The sequence below is a fragment of the Petaurus breviceps genome, unplaced genomic scaffold (genome assembly GCF_028583685.1).
Source record: "Petaurus breviceps papuanus isolate PSGF00001 unplaced genomic scaffold, PetGlider_PUasm1.0 178, whole genome shotgun sequence".
NCBI lineage: Eukaryota > Metazoa > Chordata > Mammalia > Diprotodontia > Petauridae > Petaurus > Petaurus breviceps.
In genome coordinates this window covers 7,318,637-7,337,223 of record NW_027185777.1, presented here as the reverse complement: position 1 = coordinate 7,337,223, position 18,587 = coordinate 7,318,637, and the positions used below count along the sequence as shown (strand labels likewise).

At 35.8% G+C, this 18,587-nt stretch overlaps 1 protein-coding gene across 1 annotated transcript in view; it reads left to right on the top strand.

Moving 5' to 3' along the window:
• The window catches only part of MINDY3 (MINDY lysine 48 deubiquitinase 3), a 112,173-nt gene that overhangs the window by 74,498 nt on the left and 19,088 nt on the right, over positions 1-18,587 (top strand). The window contains exon 11 of the mRNA XM_069086250.1: positions 5,502-5,574. Coding sequence (XP_068942351.1) covers positions 5,502-5,574 — 73 coding nt within the window. The remainder of the gene's footprint in view (positions 1-5,501; positions 5,575-18,587) is intronic.

Sequence of the window (18,587 nt, the reverse complement as noted above, 5' to 3'; positions counted from 1 at the left end):
TAATATCTGCTGCACTGAGAAGATAATAGTATAAAAAATACCAAACAAGGTGAGATTGATGGTCTGTTCAAAACTGTACAGTTGTTCATTGTCGTCATTGTTCAGTTGTGTTTCAGTCATGTCCAATTCTTCGTGACCCCATTTGGGGTTTTCTTGGCAAAGATGCTGGAGTGGTTTGCCATTTCCTTCTCCAGCTCACTTTACAAATGAGGAAACTGAGGCACACCGGGTTAAGTGATTTTCCCAGAGTCATAGAGGTAGTATCTATATTAAATTGTACAATACTGTCTGCTATATAATATAGTTCAAAACTGTATCCTATCTCTGAGAGTAGTATAGTAACCTAGTATATTGTACATTCTAATAATATCTATTAATATTAAATATTGTGACTCAAATCACAATCCATTGTATTGCAGTTTAAAATTTTATTCATATCTATCATTAAAGAGCATTATAATCAGGCATAATATTACCAAGTAAAATTTTATTTAAATAATCATACTTTATGAACAGGGAGTGTTTTATAATACTTTCTTCTGGTTTCTCAATTCTTTTGGTTTTTAATAATTTTAGAATCTTAACTCCCAAGTTAGAGTGCAGTTTCTATTATAATTCTTAAATTAAGGTTTTTTTAATTTTCTTTTCACAAAAACAGAATGCCAATGGTAAAGTAAAAAGGTACATCTGATAATAACTTGAAAGTGTTTTTTGATCATGAACTACTTACTCATGCTTGACTTTACATGAAAACAGGTTTGAGCGACAACAAATATTGTTGTATTTGTTTCTCATTCCCTCTCCTTAGTAGTCCTTCCCTTTCTCCTTTGTGACAATCTTTTTTTCTTTTTAAAAAAATATTTATTTTTAGTTTATAACATTCAGTTCCACAACCTTTTGAGTTTTAAATTTTCTCCCCCTCCCTACCCTCGCTCCTCCCCAAGACAGCATGCAACCTGATATAGGTGCTACATATACATTCATATTAAACATATTTTCACATTAGTCATGTTGTAAAAAAGAATTGTAATCAATGGAATGAACCACAAGATAGAAGCAATAAAACAAAGCAAAAAAGAAAGAGCAAACGGTATGCTTCTATCTGCATTCAGACTCCATAATTCTTTCTCTGGATGTGGATAGCATTTTTCATCATGAGACTTTTGAAGTTGACTTAAAACCTTGCATTGCTGAGAAAGCCAAGTCTATCAAAGTTAGTCATCACACAATGTGACAGTAACTGTACAGTGTTCTCCTGGTCCTGCTTTCCTCACTCAGCATCAGTTCATATAAATCTTTCTAGGTTTTTCTGAAGTCCTCCTGCTCATCATTTCTCATAGCACAATAGTATTCCATTACAATCATATACCACAACTTGTTCAGCCATACCCCAATTGATAGGCATCCCCTTGATTTCCAATTCTTTGCCACCCTTTGTGACAATCTTACAACCTCCTGACACACAGGTCAGGTTTCTCCAGCTCTTCTTAAGAATGTTCTTCTTTGTTTTCACATTAAAATTCTTTTTAAGAAGCACTTCATTCCCCTTAATAACCAGAAAGAAGAGACTCCATTAATGAGTCAACTGCTATTTATTAAGTACCTCCTCTTCTGAGAATACAAATACAAAGAATGTAACATTCCCTACTTGCATGAGACTTAATGGGGAGACAGAAAATACATACATAAATATATATTGAGTAAGTGTAAAAAGAGTAGATGTGTGTGACACTTGAGCTGCTTCTAGGAGCCAGAGATAAAGAGGGACTGCATTGCAAATGTGTCATAGAGTTCCAGAGAGGAAAGAGTAGTCCACATTGGCTGATGCAACAGTTAATGGAAAAGGTTGAGGACTGAGAAAACACCATTTATGGAGGAAGCTCAGGCCAACCCTCTCTTCATTTCCCAGCCAGCTACACTTTTGGACTTCTTCACTGAGTCCCTCCCCCAACCTCCAGTAGTTTACCTTCCCCTCCCCCCTTTTCAGCTTTCTTTTATGTGTTGCTTTCTCCCATTAGATTATAAACTCCTTGAGAGCAAAGTGGATTTTTGTTAGTATTTCTTGGAGTTCAGTTTCCCAGGATTCATGGTCATAACAATGTCTTGTTCCCAGGTATTTTGCTTTATCAATCACTGATTTCTTGTTCCTTTGAACTCTGGCCCAGTTCACAGCTGTAGCACTTCCTGTGCTGAGTCACTTAGGCTTTTGGTGCCTTCTGGCTCTGAGCCTATCAGTATATGTTCTGGGGGATTGGTATTTTACCTTGGGGCTCACTCATGGGAAGAATGCTTCACCTGAGGTCTTTTTGATTTCCCAGAGTCTCCATTATTAAGGGCCACCACCCCCTGCTTTTGTGAACCCAGATGTTGGCACTTTTTTCAGTCAGATGACCTATGTAAATAATTCTATTATTCTGTTAAGGCAGTTGGAGCCCTGTCTATTAGATTACTAATTGATTTTCTCCACTTTCAGGATGATGACCTTTCCCCTGAACTAGTAGATGATGTTAGTCTTTCTTGAATGCTCACTTCTTTACCTTTACCTTCTACTTATATATCTTGCTGTGTTGTTTAATTAAAGTAAGATTATTAACCCCTTTGAAGCTGTCTTTTCTTTATAAAAGCTAGCAGCTTTTATATACTCTATATATATACTTTTATATACTCTATAAACTTTATATACTTTATAAACTCTGGGGTGCTAGCATCATTGGTCTTACACCACTGTTTGCATAATTACAAATGGCTTTCCAGAATGGTTGTACTATTTCACAGTTTGACCAAAAGCATATCAATGCACCTAGCTTTTCACAACCCCTCCAACATTTACTATTCCCATCTTTTGATGTCTTTGCCAGTTTGCTGTGTGAGCTAAAACTTCCGGGTTTTTCCTTTTTGCCTTTCTCTTATTAATAGTGATTTAGTATATTCTTTCATCTAGCTTGTAAGTTTTACTCTGAGAACTGTTTGTTCCAGTCCTTTGATGATTATTTATTGAGGAATTTTGATCTTCTAGGCAGAGGTATAAGTAGCAAGGTAGTATAGTGAATAAAGCATTGGGCTGGAGTTAGATACTTTCTAGCTGTGTGACTCTGGGCAACTCATTTAACTTCTTTTTGCCCCAGTTTTGTTTGTTGTTGTTGTTGTTTAATAGCTGTACTTCCTGAGTTGTTGGAGGATCAAATGGGATAATATTTGTAAAGCACTTAGCACATACCTGGCGTACAATATATACTTAAATCCCTCCTTCCTTCCTTCCATCTGTTTATCTGTCTATGTATCTTGGGTATCAATCTTTATCAGAGATATTTGAAAGAAAGTCAGTCAACTACTTCCTCAGTCAACTGCTTCCATTCTTACCTTAGACTTTATTTCTGTAAAAACTTTTCTTGGGGCGGCTAGGTGAATGAGCACACCCCCCTGGAGTCAGGAGGACCTGAATTCAAATCAGGCCTTAGACACTTGACACTTACTAGCCATGTGACCTTGGGCAAGTCACTTAACCCCAGTCACCTTGCATTCCCCCCTCCAAAAAAAGCAAAAAATAAAAAAAGACTTTTCTTTTTAATGTAATAATAATTGCCTCTTTTATCTTGTGCAATTATCCCTATCCTAGAATTACCAAGGGTATTAAAAAATTTTTTTCAAGTGAAAATAGATCTATTGAATATTTGAAGTCATTTCTTACCATATTCACATTTATATGTGAATAAATGTGGCACACTTCATTTTCAAAATATCCTATATACAGTTTCAGGATTTTAGCATAATTTATTCCAGTCAGTAGAAAAATTGTTGAAGTAATTCAGAAAGTCACAGTCTGTGCCAGTAAATAAACAAGAAAATGGAAAATAAATTAAAAGTGTAAGTAATTTTTATAGGGAAAATGAGATGAATTCTAACACCTTGGTAGAGTAATTGAAAGAATAGTGTTACTTTGAGAACAGAAGTATTTCTGTATTTCAGAGAAAATTTGTTGTGGCTTGTACAGTTTAGTCATTCAATCACTAAGCATTTATTGCAGGTCCATAGGACCTAGACATTTAGTATAGAAAGACAAGTGAAAATAAGCCCTTGCCTTCAAAGAGTTTATAGATATACCAGAGGACACTCTGTGTATGAGTGTGCCTATGTATGTGAGTGTGTGTGTCTATGTGTGTGTAAAGAACAGATAGCAAATGATAAATTTAAGAGGGATGACACTAGAAGCTGGAGAGATCAGGAAAAGAAGCACTCCTCTTCAATAATTTATTAAGAGCTCTGTACATGCATATAGTGATTTTCTAGACATTTCAAAGTAAGCTAAATTGACACTTGTAAATTCCCAGAAGACAGTAAAATAGAAAACAGCTAAAACTGATATAAGCCTTTTTTTTCCCCAACCAAACCTGTGATTTCATTGTTGTAGTAATATGTTCTTGCTGTGGAATTTCCTGTACAAGTACAGATTGGCATTATCTTTGCAACTTAGAGTCTTAGAGAAGTACCTTGATTGTTGAGAAGTTAGGTGACTTCCCTGGAGTCACACAGCTATCATGGGTCAAAGTTGGGACTTGGACATAGATCTTTAGATTCTTGGGGCCAGCTCTCTATCTACTATACTTCCTGCCTCACCTAGACCTATATAAGAGACCATAAAGTGACTTAAAGTCAAAAGTGAATTGCCAGTCCGTATCCATACAGGGAGTTTCCCATACTGAGAGTTCCCTCATACATATAACATCACAAATCTTTTACCTAACCACTCACCCTTTCCCCAACCCCTCCCAAAAAAGAATGTGAAACATATGTGACTGAAAGAATCATAGTTGAAATACCAAATGTCTCATTTAAAAGTTTGGTAAAATGGTTATGTATATTGTAATGGGAAGGTTTGTTATGGATGACAAAGAACTATTTTTATCCTAATTGATTTTAGTTGATTTTAAGACATTCAGATTGACATATCTGGTAGGCAGCATCATACTGTAAGAATCGGTGGATCATTCTTGATTTAATGTGTTTTTGATTTAAGGTTCTTGATTTAATGTGTTTTTCAACTTATATCAGTCACGCAATACAGCATGCCATCAACTATTATGAAAAGAAGTATAAGCATATATGTTTCTATATTATACTGTTCATTTATATAAGAAGTACTTGGATGTCAGTAACAAACATTTTGAAGACTGGGACATATTTCAAGTTACACTTCTTGCTTCTCAGTAAATCAGTACTGTCAAGCAAACATTTATTGTTGTTACTGACTAGAGTCTATTTAGTTTTGTTAAATAAATTTTGTAGTTTACTTTTGTTTAAGTTAATTGCTTTTCAGACTGTTTTTATTATCCTTATTGGTATACTATTGTATTTTGCATATGGTACTATTATTTGTACACTATTGTATCTCTCCAGTGGAATATAAGAAGGGATTTATTTTTTATCACTGTCACCTAACATGATGCTTTGTACAGATATGTGTTTGTTGAATTTATTGCCTTTGAAAATTTTTATCTTTTCAGGATATGGCCTTAGTTGCTCCTGAAGCTCCTTCAGAACAAGCCAGGAGGGTTTTTCAAACATATGATCCTGAAGGTAAGAAACTTCATTGTTTTCACTTTTGTTGACTTCATCTTTCTATATCCCTACACACACACACACACACACACACACACACACACACACACACACACACCCCTATTGCTATTCATCTTGGTCTTATTTTAAGATTGAATAAATTGTTAAATTTAATAAAAAAGGAAAATGTACTTCTTGAAAAGTGGAAAATAGAACAGAGAAAAAGACTAAAACTAGCCAAGTACTAATTATGTGAAATTTTTATTACAAGCTAAACAATCATCAACAAACCTGTATGTTTCATTGCACAACAAAGATTGTATATGAAACTCTGCAATTCTGCCGCATACTTTGTGTTAAGATATATGTCAGATTTAACATAATAGTAACAGGATTGCCCTGAGTTTCTTTTTTTGTTTTCTTTTGTATATGATTAAGATATTTTATTGATACTCTTTTGTTTTGCATTGCTATGTATCTACTTACTTACCTCTCTTCCTCCAAATAGAAGACCTGTTCAGTTGTAACAAATATAGGTAAGGAAAACACATCAACATATTGGTCTTATTCTGTGCCTTTAGTCTGTCACCTTTCTGCCAAGATGTGGATCAATCACCTAAAGTCTTGATTGTTTTCTAATTTGATCAGAATTCTATAATCTTTCTGTTGTTTTACTTTTCTATAGTTAACATGTAAATTGCTCCATCCTGATTCTGCTCATTTCATTCTAAATCATTTCACATAACTCTTTCTAAATTTCTCTAAATTCATCCTATTCATTTCTTAAGATGCAATACTATTTCATTACATTCATATACTATAATTTGTTTAGCAATTCCCTAATTGATTAGCACACACTTTGTTTACGATACTGTGATAAAACAGAAAGGACTACTACAAATATTTTTATGTGTATCAGCTTTCTCTTTTTGACCTCCTTATGTGCCTGATGATGTTATCACTGGATCAAAGAATACAGACAGTTTGGTGAATTCTTGGCACTGCAAGAATACTAATCTCCAGGAATACTTAGATCATTCCTTTAAATAGCTCATGCTAATTGTTCTCACTACTCCAGCTTGAAGTCCATGTCTGTGTTTTTATACTTTGAAAGGGCCGCAAGTCAACAATAGATTGTTAAATTTGAGAGTGAGCTGTCAAATTTTTTTTTCACCACAATATCATTGGTTATAAAATGAACCTTATGAGATATTTCACTTTCTAGAAGAGTTGGACCAGTTCACAACTCCACCACACCTCCACCAGTGCCCCTGTCCTTCCTATAATCCCTCTAGCAATTGCCATTTTCCTCTTCTGTCATCTTTGTCAATCTGGTGAATGTGAGGTGGAAGCTCAGAATTATTTTAATTTACACATTTCTTATTAGTAGTAATATAGAGCATTTTTCCATTATTATTGTTGATATCTTCCATGTGATAATTTGAACTTATTCATATCCTTCTATTTATCTGGCTAGGAATAGCTCTTATTTTGTATTTCTGTGAGTTTCTAGACATTTATCAGAGACATTTGTTTTAAAGGTTTGTTTTCTCAGTTAATTCTTTCTCTCTTCATTTTATTTTCATTTTGCTTGTTAGAAATCCTTCATTTTAGGGGCGGCCAGGTGGCTCAGCGAGTAAGAGCACCGGCTCCAGTGTTGGGACGACCTGGAGATCGAATCCCGGGCTCAGACACTCAGCACCACACCCAGAAATAACTGGCCATGTAACCTTGAGCAAGTTACTTAACCCTGATTGCTTAAAAAAAAAAAAAAGAGAGAAATCCTTCATTTTGTGTAATTACAATTAACAGTTAAATTCATAGCTAGGACTCTTTGAGCACAGTCTAAAAAAGAAATACTACCTTCTGAATCATATGTTGTCAATTAATATTTTATTCATGTATTACAAATTCCAAACTACAGATTTTAAGTGAGCAGTTTATAACTCAAAATTTCAGAAGGAAATTATATAAATTAAATTTTATATGAAATATGGTCACAACATCAGGATTAATTTATTTAAATTTGCTAAACATCCAGTGCATTGTATCTATATTTAACCAGAAAATGGTATTTCCAAATGACCTCTGGTATTATGAGAAAGTGTTATTACATGGAAGATATTTGCCAAACTATTATGAATGTATTGTGCCATAAAAAGATGATGAAAAGGACAAATCCAGATAATTTGTGTGATTCATATGAACTGGGAAGATTATTTGAACAGATGCATTGAAGTGAGCAGAAGCAGAAGAAAAATATATGCAATGACAACAACACTGTAAAAGACTCAAGAACCAGGATTCATATAATGACCAATCACACATCCAGATGTGTAATAGTAAATCATTCCCAATTCATAGAAGAGTGATGTTGGGCTAGAGGTGAAGAAGGAGATAGACACAGCTATTATGTTCATTTGTTTCACATGATTTATTTATAACAAGGAAGGGTTTGGGTGATTGGGCAGGGAGGGAAGAACCTCTAGGGAGAGGAGCAAATAGTGATAAAGGTACAAGGAAAAAAGAAAAGATCATCAGTGAAACATTAAAGAGGAGGTAAAAGAAGGTAGTTCATAAAAAGAGAAACAAGCAGGGCAATATTGGGATTAGTGTGTTAAATTTAATATATACTTTTGAAAAGGCTTTAATAGAAATTCATTGTGTCAGGTACAGTCTTTTTTTCTGTTCTTTATGGAAATGTTCACTTTTTTTTTTAATCAATGTTAATAAAGAAATTTTTCAAGTAAATTCCCCTCCCTCCCATTGTCACCAATTATCCTATGCATTTGCCAGATTCAGAGTCTTAGGTGTTATATAGTATTTCTTTTTCTTAACCTAAAGTCCTTATCTCATGAATATTCCTATCCCAGATCCTATTTTTATCTTCTTATCTTGAAGCAACAAAATGTTTTGGAAAGAATCCTAGACTTAGAGTATAAGTATATACTCTTACTAGTATAAGTAGTATAATTCCTAGTATACTATTTATTAATTAAACTTTATTTTCTCATCTATAAAATTCATGTAGTACTTCTACTCTAACTACCTAAATAAATTATAAATATGATCAAATGAGATGATATACATGGAACATCTTTGTAGCATGGCATAATGTTAAGTATGAGCTGGTTACTTGATGAAAGACATCATTAACATCCACTGAAAGGATTAAATTAAAAACCTTAACACTTAGAATTTTACAGTTAAGAAAACCTTGATGCTTATACTCCCTGACATACTGAAAATCTCACTTTCCCTTGTGGGTAAGGAAATAATAAGAATTTTATGTTTTATGATTTAGAATCAGTTACTGAATAGTTCATTACTGCTATGAATGGATTATTGTATCTCATCCCTAATAATCCCTCCTACGTTTCCTAACTTAAAATAAGCTTTAAAAAATTAGCTTTTCCCTCATTTAAATGTTATAATATTTTTTTGCATTATATATATACATATACATATATATTACATATATAATGTATTTAGACATGGGTGAGATGGTAAATTCTGTTTTTGTTTTTTTTTATTTGCTTTTTGGAGGGCAGTTGGGGTTAAGTGACTTACCCAAGGTCATATGGCTAGTTTTTGTATTAAGTGTCTGAGGCAGGATTTGAACTCAGGTCCTCGTGACTCCAGGGCCGGTGCTCTATTCACTGCGCCACCTAGCCATCCCAAATTCTGTTTTAAAAGTATTGGAATGTTCAGTAACATTTTTGCGCGTTTAACTCATTGAATTCCTTAACCTTCTTAATAAGTCTTCTAGATGCCCCATGATTATATTAATTACTTCTTTTGTCATTCAGTCACCAACATTTATTGAGTAACAGGTGAATATAGGCATCATGGAGGTTATAAAAAACAGACTGAAAATACAGTCTCATATTAAAAATGCTAGTGATATTTCAGAGAATTAAAAACTTAGAGGGCGGGAGGAGTCAAAATGGCAGAGTAAAAGCAGGGATTTGCTTGAGCTCTCTCCCAAATCCCTCCAAATACATGTAAAAAATGACTCTAAACAAATTCTAGAGTAGCAGAACCCACAAAATGACAGAGAAACAAATTTCCAGCCCAAGACAACCTGGAAGGTCAGCAGGAAAGGTCTGTTGCACCAGGTGGGAGAGGAGCACAGTCCAGCTCAAAATACACCAGCATAAACAGGGCCCCAGCAAATTAGGAGTAGGCCTCAGGGGTCTGAATTACTGGCAGCAGTGGCAGTTTCCAGACTTCTTAACCCACAAATGCCCAAGACAACTTAGAAAGTCAATAGGAAAGGTCTGTAGAACCTGGGTGAGAGAGAAGCATGACCAGCCCCATCCCCAGGTGGTGGTAGCAGCAGCTGCTTCTGGAGCTCTAGGCCCACAGAAAGTGGGGGGATTGAGCAGCTGATTAGAGGGGGATTGCAGGGATCTCTTGACTGGTGCTGGGGCAGGATTCTCTTGTTTTGCCTGTGCTTGGATCTGGGTCACAGTCCTAGTGCAAGGTTGAGCACTGGTATGGCAGAGCTTGTGGCGGTGGTGGAGAGGGAATCCTCACAGTTCCAAAGCAGAAAAGAGTGTTTGTGGACTAGAGCACAGGCCAGGAGAGGAGTAAACACCTCTCTTTTATCAAAGCACCTTGGAAGAACTGAAAATGTACAGATCCCTAGAAGTATCTGAAAACAGCTGCACAAAACCCCTAAAGCTTTGGACAATATACCCTCCAGAGTGGAAGCAGAGTCCTACCTTAACAAAGAGTTAAAAAGTCAAGTAATTGGAATAATAGCACTTACTTCCCAGGGTTGTTAAAAGAATCAAATGAGGTGGAAACAGGGCTTCTGCGCTGCTCCGACTTCCAACTCCTCCAGTTCATGTAAAAAATGACTCTACACAAACTTTGTAGCTACAGAACCCACAAAAAGAAAGAGAGAAGCTAACCTCCAGCTGACGACAGTCAGCAGGCCTGGCAGAAAGGGGCCAGTGCAGTGCTCTGGGAGCCAAGCCCAGCCCTATGCAAGCCCAAGGTTTTAGCCTCAGGGCAGCCACAACCAGCCTCGGCTGGAGGGACTTCAGATCGTCAGCACCTATGGCAGTTTCCAGAATTATCAACATATAGATGCTAAGGACAAAGTGAGAGGTCAGTGCAGTGTGGACTTTGGGATCCGGTAGTTCGGGAGTGAGGTCCAACCTTTATCCCCTGGAGGGAGAAGCCACTGAGGCCCTGTGGTCGTGCAGCTGCCAACATGTGTCAGCTTCATCTCCTGGCATGATTGTAGGGGGGCAAGCAACTAGTCTAAGGGGTAATCGCTTTTGCTTTAACCTGCTTGGATCTGGATATTGGTCTGCGGTAGAGGTCTTGGGGTGCATGGCCAGCTTGCCAGAGCGTGTTGAGGCTTCAGAGAGGGCAGCCAACTAAAAGTTCCAACAGCTGAGAAAACCCCAGCGATTGGGACAAAGCTCCCCTGTCTGGTAGCTGAGTCCCACTGTGGCAAAAAGTTCAAAAGTCAAGTATTTGAGTGGCAACATGAGCAAACGTGGGGAGCAAAGCAAGCAGAGCAGCCCAACTTTACACTCCTATTTTGGGGACAAAAAGGATCAAGGCATGGAACAGGAGGAAGACAGCAGTGTCAGAACTCCTGCACCAAAAGCTTCCAAGAAAAATATGAACTGGTTACAGGCCATAGAAGACCTTAAGAATGATTTTGAAAACCAAATAAGAGAAGTGGAAGAAAAAATGGGAGGAGAAACAAAAACGATGCAAGAAAATTATGAAATGAGAGTCAACAACCTGACTGAAGAAAATAACACCTTAAAAAACAGACTAACTCAAATGGCAAAAAAGACTCAAAAAGGCTATGAGGAGAAGAATGCCTTAAAAAGCCAAATTTGCCTGATGGAAAAAGAATCTCAAAAGCTCACTGAAGAGAATCATTCCTTCAGAATTAGATTGGAGCAAATGGAAGCTAGTGACTTTATGGGAAATCAAGATATTATTATACAGATCCAAACAAATGAAAAAATAGAAGGCATTGTGAAATATCTCATTGGGGAAACCACTGACCTGGAAAATAAATCCAGGAGAGATCATTTTTAAATTATTGGACTACCTGAAAGCCATGATTAAAAAAAGAACCTAGAAATCATCCTTCAAGAAATTCTCAAAGAAAATTGCCCTGATGTTTTGGAACCAGAGGGCAAAATAGAGGTTGAAAGAATCCACCGATCACCTGCTGAAAAAGATCCCAAAAAGAAAACTCCTGTGAATATTGTAGCCAGCTTCCAGAGTTCCCAGATCAAGGAGAATATATTACAAGCAGCCAAGAAGAAACAATTTAAATATTGTGAAAACACAATCAGGATAACACAGGATCTGGCAGCTTCTATATTGAGGGACCAAAGGGCTTGGAATATGACATTCTGGAAGTCAAAGGAGCTGGGATTAAAACCAAGAATCACTTACCCAGCAAAACTGAGTGTCATGCTTCAGGGGAAAATATGGTCATTCAGTGGAAGAGAGGACTTTCAAGCATTCCTGATGAAAAAAAAAAAAACAGAGTTGAATAGAAAATTTGACATTTAGATAGAAGAAGCAAGAGAAGCATGAGAAGATCAACAGGGAAAAAAAATCATAAGGAACTATCAAAGTCGCACTATTTATTTTCCTACATGGAAAAATTATAATTGTGACTTATGAAACTTTTCTCAGTATGAGAATAGTTGAAGGGAATATATATAAATATATGTATATATATATGTGTGTATACATACATATATGTCTATATAGGAGGGCATATGCTCATATGAATAAATATGTGAGTGTGTGGGTATATGTATACAGGTATACATAGATAGAGGGCACAGGACCAATTGAATAGGAAGGGATGATACTTAAAAGATGAAATTAAGATTTGAAAGGAGATGGGGAGAGACAGAATGGGGTAAACTATCTCATATAGAAGAGGCAAGGGAAAATAGTTACAATGGAGGGGAAGAACAGGAAGAATTTGGCTTAGGAAAGGAATGACATACACACTTAATAGGGTATTTCACCCTAAAGGAGAGTAGCAGTGAAGGGAATAAGAGTGGGGATGATGGAAGGAAGGGCAGGCTGGGGCAGGGAGGGAAGTTGGAAGTACCCACTATTGAAAAGGGACAAGATCAAAGTAGAGAATAGAACAAGTGGGAGGTGGGATAGGATAGAGGGAAATATAGTCAGTCTTTTACAATATATCCAGTATGGAAATGTTTTGCATAGCTACACATGTACAACCTGTATTGAATTGCTTATCTTCCCAGTAAGGGTGGGTGACAAGGGAGGAAGGGAATGAATCTGGAATTCAAAGCTTTAAAATCAAATGTCTAAACATGTTTATGTATGTATGTGTGTGTGTGTATATGTGTGTGTGTTTGTGTATATATACTATTATTAATATTATTTTACATGTAACTGGGAAATAAGATATACAGGCACTGGGGCATAGAGATCCACCATGCCCTAATGGTAAATCAGAGGGGGTATGAGGGTAGATATGGGAGAGAGCAGATTGGAGGAGGGGATATGCAGTGGGATTGCTATTTTGGGGTAGTGGATAGGGGAAGAATGGGGAGAAAATTTGTAACTCAAAATCTTGTGGAAATGAATGATGTAAACTAGAAGTTAACAAAGCTTTTGATAAAGGGGAAAAAAGTCAAGTAATTGGCTGGGGAAAATGAGCAAACAGCAGGAAAAAAAAATCAGACTATAGAATCTTACTTTGGTGACAAAGGAGATCAAAACATATAACCATCAGACAATAAATTCAAAGCTCCTACATCCAAAGCCTCCAGGAAACATGAATTGGTCACAGGTCATGGAAGAGCTCAAAAATGATTTCAAAAATCAAGTAGGAGATGTAGAGGAAAAATTGGAAGAGAAATGAGAGTGATACAAGAAAATTGTGAAAAATGAATCCAACAACTTGCTAAATTAGGAGACCCAAAAAAATACTAAAAAAAAAAAAATTAACACCTTAAAAAATAGACTAACCCAAATGGCAAAAGAGGTCCAAAAAGCCAATGAGGAGAATACCTTGAAAAGTAGAACTGGCCAAATGGAAAAGAAGGTTCAAAAACTCACTGAAGAAAATAATTCCTTAAAAATTAGAATAAAGCAAACGGAAGCTAATGACTCTATGAGAAATCAAGAAATTATAAAACAAAACCAAAAGAGTCAAAAAATAGAAGACACTATGAAATATCTTATTGGGAAAACAACTGACCTGGACAAAATGAATCCAGGAAAGAGAATTGAAAATTTATTAGACTGTCTGAAAGCTATGATCAAAAAAAGAGCCTAGACATCATCTTTCAAGGAAAGTTGCCCAGATATTCTAGACCCAGAGGGGAAATTGAAAGAATCCACTGATCATCTCCTGAAAGAGATCCCAAAAGGAAAACTCTTAAGAATATTGTAGCTAAATTCCAGAGTTCCAAGTCAAGGAGAAAAGATTGCAAGCAGCCAGAAAGAAACAATTCAAATATTATAGAAACACAATCAAGATAACACAAGATTTAGCTGTTTCTACATTAAGGGATCAGAGGACTTGGAATATAATATTCTGGAGGTCAGAAAAGCTAGGCTTAAAACCAAGAAGCACTTGCCCAGCAAAACTGAGTATCATCCTTCAAGGGAAAAGGTAGATATTCATTGACATAGAGGACTTTCAAATCTAGATGTCATGACTTCCATGTGACTCTCATTTTTCACAGTGGCTTTAGCATTTTGGCTCTTTTTCTTCTCTCTATCCCCTGACATCTTTGGTGACTTTAGTATTCACAGATAATCCTTACTTCCCAATCCCTAAGGAACTCATTTTACCTGCAGTGATGGCAACTACCCTACTACAGATCCCCTGGTATCTATCACATATTATTCTAAAAGCTTCCTAATTATTGTCCCTTCTTTAATCTATCAGCTGCCAAAATATTCATCCAAAGGCATATATCTGACCATGTCCTTCTTATGCTCAAAAACCTTAGCAATAAAGTGTAGGTTCTGACAAGATCTATTTCATTTTTTTCTTTGTATCTATAATGATGAAAACAAAATATAGAGTATGCAATTGAAATCTTAACCTATTTTTAAAAGTTAGGAAAGTCATTAAAAAATGTGTAACAAACACAGAAATGATGTCATCATCTATTGCATAATTTTATCCAGAACTTTAACTGATAGGAATCCATCAGGAGAAATCAAGGAAGACTTCCAACATGTTGAGTAGACTTTTTGTGCTGAAATTATAGAAGACATAAACAGGAGTCACACAGATCTATGGACATGGTTGCATTTTTCATTGTGAGAAGAAACTTCCAGATCTGTGAGATGACAGACTTGAGGATTTGAGAATATTCTTAGCATAATGCCTTGCCCATAGTAGACACTCAAAATTTTTTTAAATTGAGTTGAAATGAAAAACCTTCACTGGGTCCCTATTATTACCCTGTAGGGTAAAATGCAAACCTCCTTCCTTACCTGTCACTTAAAACCCTCCATAATCTTACTTTCTTAACTTCACACAATATATTCCAGCCAAACTTAGACTACTTAGATGGTCCCTGAATTTTACATGCCATTTACTGCCTCCCTGCATTTCCATAGGACATCTCTCAAACCCAGAATGCACATGTATCTCATGTCCACATTTTAGTATCCATCCTTCTCTTTCTTCCAGACTTAGCTCAAGTGCTATGTCTTCTGTGAAGCTTTCCCCGCTGGTTGTTAATGATTCTTCTTCAAATTTTCCTTGAGCACTTTAATTTCTGCCTACTCTTCTAACTTCCCTACCCTGCTGATAATCATGGCTATATGTCTACAGGTATCCTTGACTCTACCCTCTCCCTCATTTTCCACATCTCTTTTGTCAGGTCTTTTCAACTCAACTATACCTAAGTAATATCACTTTCCATCCTCTCTAATCTGTTTGCTCTGCAATCCTTTTTGACTCTTGTTACCTCTCACTTCTCCATAAAGGCCTACTTTGATACCTCATACTGACATGGAAATGACCTCAGCTTTCTAAGAGGCGTTGGAAACAGCACAAGCTCTGGCAGATTATACCTTGCTAGGAAGTAAAACTCCAGCAGTAGGCTATATCTGTTTTCTAAGGACTAGCTTAGGTTTATCACCAATAGACTGGTCACTTGGTGCTTTATCTGTGCCCATTCAAAAAACAAAAACACAAAATGACCCTCAGTCTTGAGCCACTTCATGTCTAGGAGGAGGCAAAGCAAGAGGGAGGCAGCAAAAATCAATTTCTAAACTGTCTATAAACATTAACTTCGTATGCTAAGTATTAAAAGTTTGTACAGGAACCAACAGGGAGATATACTATTAGAAAAACTTAATTATTTCAATCTCAACATTGTCACTAGAAATGAAACCAGAACACAAAAAGAAATCAAAACTGAATGGAAGGATGGCTCACAAGTTCTCCTTGGAGAGACAAATTAATGAGCACTACACTCCTCATACTACGAATTGCATGTAAAGATTAAGTACAATTCAGGTATTCCCCATTGTCATGGAGAAACTCCAGCACAGTATCCATATTGAAGAGGGATTGCCTTTAGATGGTAAAATCCTACAGATATTCCCAGTACAGAGAAGGTAAGAATGTACTGATTGCATCAAACCCTGAAACATTGCAGAGCCTCCTGGATGGGATTCATAATCACTTAAAAGAATTTGGTTTAGCCATATATCCAGGAAAAACTGAGTGGATGAAAAACTGATTATGGTCCAGAGTATGATTGAAGGGGCAATCTATAGTACCCATTTGTTGGTATATAGATGTATGTGTGTATATACATATATAAATATGTAAATAAATGTATATGTATGTGAGATACTTGCACATAAATTGTTTCATAGATTCACTTACACACATATGAGTAAGAGAATAGGCCAAGTCACCATTGAGAAATTTCAGAATTCGTTTAATGACACCCCTCCCCTCCCAAAAAAACCTTTCCCTGGGGAAAGTAAATTCCATTTTTAAAATATTGGCAGGTAAAATTTTATCTATAATCAAATCTTAAATACTAATCTTGCTGATGGTTGAAGTTTAGCTGAGACTTTAAGGAAGCCAGGAAACACAGAAGGCAGAGGTAAGAAGAGAGACCATTCCAGGTATGGGAAAACACAGAGTCAAAAGATGATGTCATATGCAAGAAAACACAAGTTAACTCAAATTATTTGCGTTCATAAAGCACATTTCTATAAATTTTTTATTGATTCATACAACAATCTTATGAGATTGGGAGAGTTTATTATCTTCACTTTATATAGCTGAAATTCCAAAGTGACATGTCTAACTAAGGTCACACGGCTAGTAATAATTCTGTGACAGGCAAGTAGGTTTTCTTAATACTAGTTCTTTCCAATATCCTGTACCACTTTTCTCTTCAATTCCAATATTTTTTAAAGCAAAAGTATCCAAATGACTACTCTATTTACTCTTCCCCAATTTACCCTAATGTAGATTTCACTATTTTTTCTTTACATATAAGAGATTGATTTTAACTCTCAATTTGTCTAAGACCAGGAATATCTAACTTAGAATCCTTAGAGACTGACAATTATCATAATGTGCTTATAATACTTTTTAAAATAAGGTCAAGATATATATGTGTATAGATATTTTTTGTACTGTTTACTTCTTCATTTGGAATGCTACCAATATTTTAATTTTAGAAAGGCCTTGGCAGATCACCTTCCATTACTCACTTCCCAGCCTATGGAGTAATCCTTAATTCAACAGTAAAAATAAACACTATTCCATGTGCTCAAGGTCTAAAGGAAATCAGACAAGCTTAATGAAAATCAGGCTGTGGACCTAAGAGAAATTTAATAGTTTGATTTCCTTGTCTAGTTAGCCTATTTGTTTCTATGTTGTAAACTCCAAGGATGTGTTTTCAGAAACATACTGTTTCATAAATAGGTAAAATTGACAAATGGGAATCAAAAAACATACTGAATAACATAGTTTTGATGGATCTAATCATTTTTGAAAACATTTTTCTAAGATATTAAAATTTATTAAACTTTTACTTGTAATGTTCATGTTCCATGAATCTAGAGCTCATTCTAGAACAGGAACCAGAGGAACCAACGGCACTTAATTGTGTTAAAACTAATGAATAGTAATTTAATGCCTTCTGAATGATTTTTTTTCCCAAGTTCTAATGAACTTAGATATCCCAGTATCTAAGTTCATTAAATTTTCTGGTGAACTAAAAGTTGACTTAAATTCTCTCATTTTACGGGTGGCTAGGTGGCACAGTGAATAGAGCAGAGGCCCTGGAGTCAAGAGGACCTGAATTCAAATCCAGCTGCAGACACTTAACACTTACTAGCCATGTGGTCTTGGGCAAGTCACTTAAACCCCAATTACCCTGCCTTCCCCCAAAAAGCAAAAAAAAAAAAAATTTCTCATTTTTCAACCATTATGACTAAAAACATTTCTAACAAGTAAATATATGTTTATGTGTATATTTATGTGTGGTGCATACATACATACATATATTGGGGGAGGGTGACTGCTTCTCTTACAGTGATTTTTGTAATTCCTGTCATTGCTTTGCTGCTTGCTGTCCACATAAGCACTTCTCTTCTTTGCCCTAGCCATCATTCTTTTCTTGACACCTGTGCCATCTGCTTTCATCTAACAGTTTTGGATTTGCAAGAGAATCCCTGTAGTTTATTTTCACTTTTGTGCTATGCCTGCAAATCTAGTTATTATCTTCATGTGAGTTACAGTAATTTCCATTTAGTTAGGTAAACTCCATGATTTTTTTTCCAGACATAGACTAGAAACCCAAAGCATTGTGTTTTTTTCTTCAAAAATACTAGTCTTTAGTTAAATACCTTATATTCTTAATACTTACTTTTTAAAATTTAAGGTAACCTGTAGTAACAGTACAAGGTGTAGGGAAACTTCATTACTAAGTCAATAAACAATAACCATTGCTTAACTAATCTCAGTTTTCCTCTCCCAAGAAAACCTATATTTT